General features: G+C 42.6%; 2 protein-coding genes across 2 annotated transcripts; one reads left to right on the top strand and one right to left on the bottom strand.

Moving 5' to 3' along the window:
• The first annotated feature begins 838 nt into the window (after window positions 1-838).
• Window positions 839-3445, top strand: BDCG_00533 (3-oxo-5-alpha-steroid 4-dehydrogenase). The gene is made up of 3 exons (XM_045416042.1): window positions 839-1189; window positions 1254-1749; window positions 1820-3445. Exons 1-3 carry the CDS (start codon window positions 1070-1072, stop codon window positions 2215-2217), a joined length of 1014 nt encoding a protein of 337 aa, XP_045271857.1. The 5' UTR covers window positions 839-1069; the 3' UTR covers window positions 2218-3445.
• Window positions 2282-3569, bottom strand: BDCG_00532 (alkylated DNA repair protein alkB like 6). Its single transcript, XM_045416041.1, has 2 exons — window positions 3265-3569; window positions 2282-3019 (listed from the first exon to the last, which is right to left on the bottom strand). The coding sequence occupies exons 1-2, from the start codon at window positions 3415-3417 to the stop codon at window positions 2393-2395; spliced, it is 780 nt and encodes a 259-aa protein (XP_045271856.1). The 5' UTR covers window positions 3418-3569; the 3' UTR covers window positions 2282-2392.
• Between the last annotated feature and the right edge of the window lie 635 nt (window positions 3570-4204).

Here is a 4204-nt window from a genome sequence, read left to right as displayed (position 1 = left end):
TAGAGCAGATGAGATGAAAAAGATATTTAATAAGACTCTTCAATTGATTGAAATCAAATCTATAAAATCTACAGTTACTCAATCATAATAAGATAATTCTATAAAATCTCAACTTACAGTGAATTCTACACCTTCTAATGAGTATATAGATAATCTTTATGTTATAGATAGATGTGATGATGATTATTAATTAATTTTTGAAGATTACTATATTTAAAATATTTTCTTTACAGTGTGGTTTTCCGTACGCTGTGGCGCACTCACTACAGAGAGTGAGTAAGCATGGCACGGTTACTGTATTGTGTAGGCTACTGGGGCAAAAGAGCTCAATCACCACCAGCGCCTGCTGGTAGAAGGGCCGACCAACCATGGGACCCTCAACACCCCCCCTCAGACCAGCTATCACAGAGTACAATACTTCCTCTCAGTGACTCTCTTCAGTGGCCTCCTCACAATGGCTTCTTTTAATAATGGACTCAGTCAGTTCTAGGGCTCACGGGACTTCTAGGGCACACTTCTGGAATGTCTCTTGACACTGTTAAAATGTCCAAGGATATTTGTTAGGAATTTTTAAGTCCATTCTGGGATTGAACCCATGCATGTTGATCACAGCAGGGCTCACACTCAACAGTCTCATAATCTGTAGGCTACTGGGGCAAAAGAGCTCAATCACCACCAGCGCCTGCTGGTAGAAGGGCCGACCAACCGCGGGACCCCCAACATATTTTGTGCGAGGCGAGGTCAGCTTACATAACGAGGTCAAGTGGCGCACTTAGCGAGGTCAAGTTTTCTGCTTCCTGCGAGGTTCGGCGCGGGCACTATAGTAGTGAGATTAGTCATCCTTTTCATTTTTATATACTGACGATTGATATAATGAATTGATCCATGAAAAGACGTCGACGAAGGGACATACTCAGATAATATATAGTTTCGAGCACAAATCTAATATTCACGTTGCAAAAGTCATTGGACAGGAGCGGAACAGCTCCGCATCACAGTCCATGGTAGAACGCTAAGATCTCGATACACTTATTAACAACCACGGTGGTCATTGGCTAAAGCTACTAATATGAGCGAGGGAATTCTTTCTAGGACGAGTATGGAATTCTTTCAGTGGACATACTCGCTCCTTCAAACAATCGATGTTCTCCACCTTCTTCGGGGCTTCTTTTTGATTACGGCTTGCACGGTAGGAACCCCTGTACGGTATCAACAGCATTGCCCGTCGACGGGGTTGACTGATTGATCCCTAGATTCTTCTTGCGAACAGTGCCCCTTTTGTTCGCTCTCGTTTCATTGCTTATGGCCCACGAGCCACATCTTTGGGATCGATTAAGCCTCCACAGAACTCGGAGCAAGGTTACCACACAGTGTCGCAGCGACCCTCTTGGTCATGGAGCATGAAAGTTTTGGACTACCTAGCATCGTTGCAGGTACCCCATAGCTTCTTTACCCAGTTTTATGTGGTATCGGTGCTATCCTCAATTCTATGGGGAACTCAAATCTATTTCAAAGGGCCGTTGTTCAAAGCTGTATCCTCGACTGTGAGGGATGATAACGCTCAAACATCCATGTCACGCAATCAAATAGTTCTGTGCTGGACACTGCTATTGATTCAGGGTACCCGTCGACTATACGAATCTATTTCGACGGCGAAACCATCCCAATCGAAAATGTGGTTCCCACATTGGATCGTAGGGTTAGCATACTATGTTGCAATGGGTATGGCTATTTGGGTCGAGGGAATACGTATGTGCAGATTAATACATCCATTTCTCACCCTACTGTTCGCCCATTTAACTGAATTTCAATCATCTAGCCGTGATACGAGCATCTGATAACTTGCTGAGCGACGTACGATATTCCGCACCATCATTGAAGACACTCATATTTCTTCCCGTGTTTATTCTTGCTTCTGGAATCCAGCATGATTGCCATCTTTACCTTGCTTCGTTGAAAAAATACACCCTTCCCTCTCACCCAGGCTTCCTCCACCTCGTTTCTCCCCATTACACGGCCGAGTGTGCTATATACTTGTCGCTCGTTTTCCTAGCCGCGCCAAAGGGAACACTAGTCAATAACACAGTATTGTCGGGGCTGGTCTTCGTCGTTATTAATTTGGGTATTTCAGCTGACAATACCAAGGCGTGGTATATGAAGAAATTTGGTAAAGAAAAGGTTGAGCAGAGGTGGAGAATGATACCCTATTTGTATTAGATTCTGACTACGAAACCCGAATATATACTTCCATAGAGTCTATCCTCCACGAGCGTAGAGCTTTTGGTCACCTACTAGTTTTTACGAATAGAAACTAGACAAGTCATTTATTCAGAACAGAAAGCTACGTTAAACTCAAATTTTTTTAAACTTAAAAGGATGTCCTTGCTGGTTATTATTTGCTACCAAAAAAATTCATGCTATTGCCCAACTTCGAGACTTTAAGCACGTCTCGATACGTTAGGCTTATTCTAGTCTCCCTTGCATAACTGCCAGCGGCAAACGCTTCTTTATCCCCCAGCAATTCCCAGTTACAAATAGTTTCTGAATTCAAATCCGCATCTATCATCCGCTCTTCAATGCCATGCAAGTAATCCGTGTACAATTTCCCTGTCGTCACCAACAAACTTCGTCTTTCTTGCAATATTCTAAGCTGCGATGCTGTTGTTTGCTCAGACACTTCAAGCCCCTTGTGCTCGCGTTTGGCTGTTTTCTCACTCATCTCCAACACTATCGGCGCTCCCAAGCTCACAGTTGCCACTACTGGATAGTAGGCAGCTCCGTCTTCGTGAGGCATGATGCCTTGGCCAGGCTGGTACTCGTTAATGAGAACATGATTAGCGGCCTTGTGGGGTGAATCTCTAAATATTCCAAGCTCCGTAAAACGGGAAATAATAGGCGAAATCAGCCATTGTGGGAGGGCAGAGGCTAGGAGTGTGTTGGACCTGCTCAATGCGCATGGCCATGTTTGAAGACGTCGCCGGGAAAGATGTGTCCAGCGCGGAATGGGAACAGATATGATCTTCACAGTTGTTAGTCCTGTTACTGCCAGTGTATATTTTATTGTCACAATAGATATGAAATAACGGTGCCGATACATAATACAGATACTTTAAGACCCTAAGGAATGTCGCCAGTAGAGGCCCTCACTAAAGAGCTTTATTTACGCATTTAAGCAAACATTTTCTTTCGCTTGTCGGCTGGAAGCTAAGAGAACATCACTGGGAGGCTTGAAAACAGACTAGATATGAAAGAAAGTTTGTTTACCTTTTGAAGCAACCGCTCTTCTTCATCCTGTGTTATAAAGTCAGGAATATAATACGCACTTTCGGGAATCGACTCGATCCGGGCTTCTTCCAGCGGAATGGACAACATGGCTTTCTCAGTTACATCACCACATATTCTCCGTTCCTTGATCATTAGCCAGCAATCAACTGAGCGATGTTTAGTCACCTGCAGGCACTGCTTGCAAACACTTCTTTTCTAAGTGTAAAGAACTAAAGTAAGGGGACAAGAGGTAAAGTGGTTATTGGGGTACTGAAAGAAAACTATGATTTATCGGTTGGGCGCAGGATGGTTGTAAATTCTAGTCTCTAAACCAACTTTTCTGAGTAAAATGCCCTGTAACATGACCTCACATGATATCATGTGCACCCCATCAAATCCATGAACAGGCTCTGCAGCCTGTATAACTCTGATATTAATCTTCATTCTTTTCTTTACAGATGTTCTCTACTATATTTACATTCTTTATACTCTTCTTTACATTCATTACAACCTTATACATTCATTAATATACTCTATTTATTATAGAAAAACTAACTTTTCCATGCAAAAAACACTGTAATGTGACATGTGTATTCTATCAAAAATATTTGAATGCTCTGACTCATACAGCTCAGATCAATTTTCAAATCCTCATTCTTTTTTTCATTCTGCTTCTTTCATACATTCTCTACAGTATTTACATTCCTTATACTCTTCTCTATGTTCATTTTGCCAAATGCTCTGTAATATGATCTCATGTGATGTCATGTGCACTTCTTTGAATTCAGATGGGATTGAACAGCTGGCTCTGCAGCCTGTACAGCTCTGATTAATCTGATAATGATGATGGAGGGTGATACAGAGTGGAAGAGAGTGCTAAGGGTGATAGTGGTGGTCGGGGTGATAAGAGGGGGGTAGAGAGGTAGAGATAGAGAGTGGA

This window comes from Blastomyces dermatitidis (genome assembly GCF_000003525.1).
Source record: "Blastomyces dermatitidis ER-3 genomic scaffold supercont1.1, whole genome shotgun sequence".
Classification (NCBI taxonomy): domain Eukaryota; kingdom Fungi; phylum Ascomycota; class Eurotiomycetes; order Onygenales; family Ajellomycetaceae; genus Blastomyces; species Blastomyces dermatitidis.
Note: the sequence above shows the minus strand (reverse complement) of the source record. Positions and strands in the feature narration are given on the sequence as shown.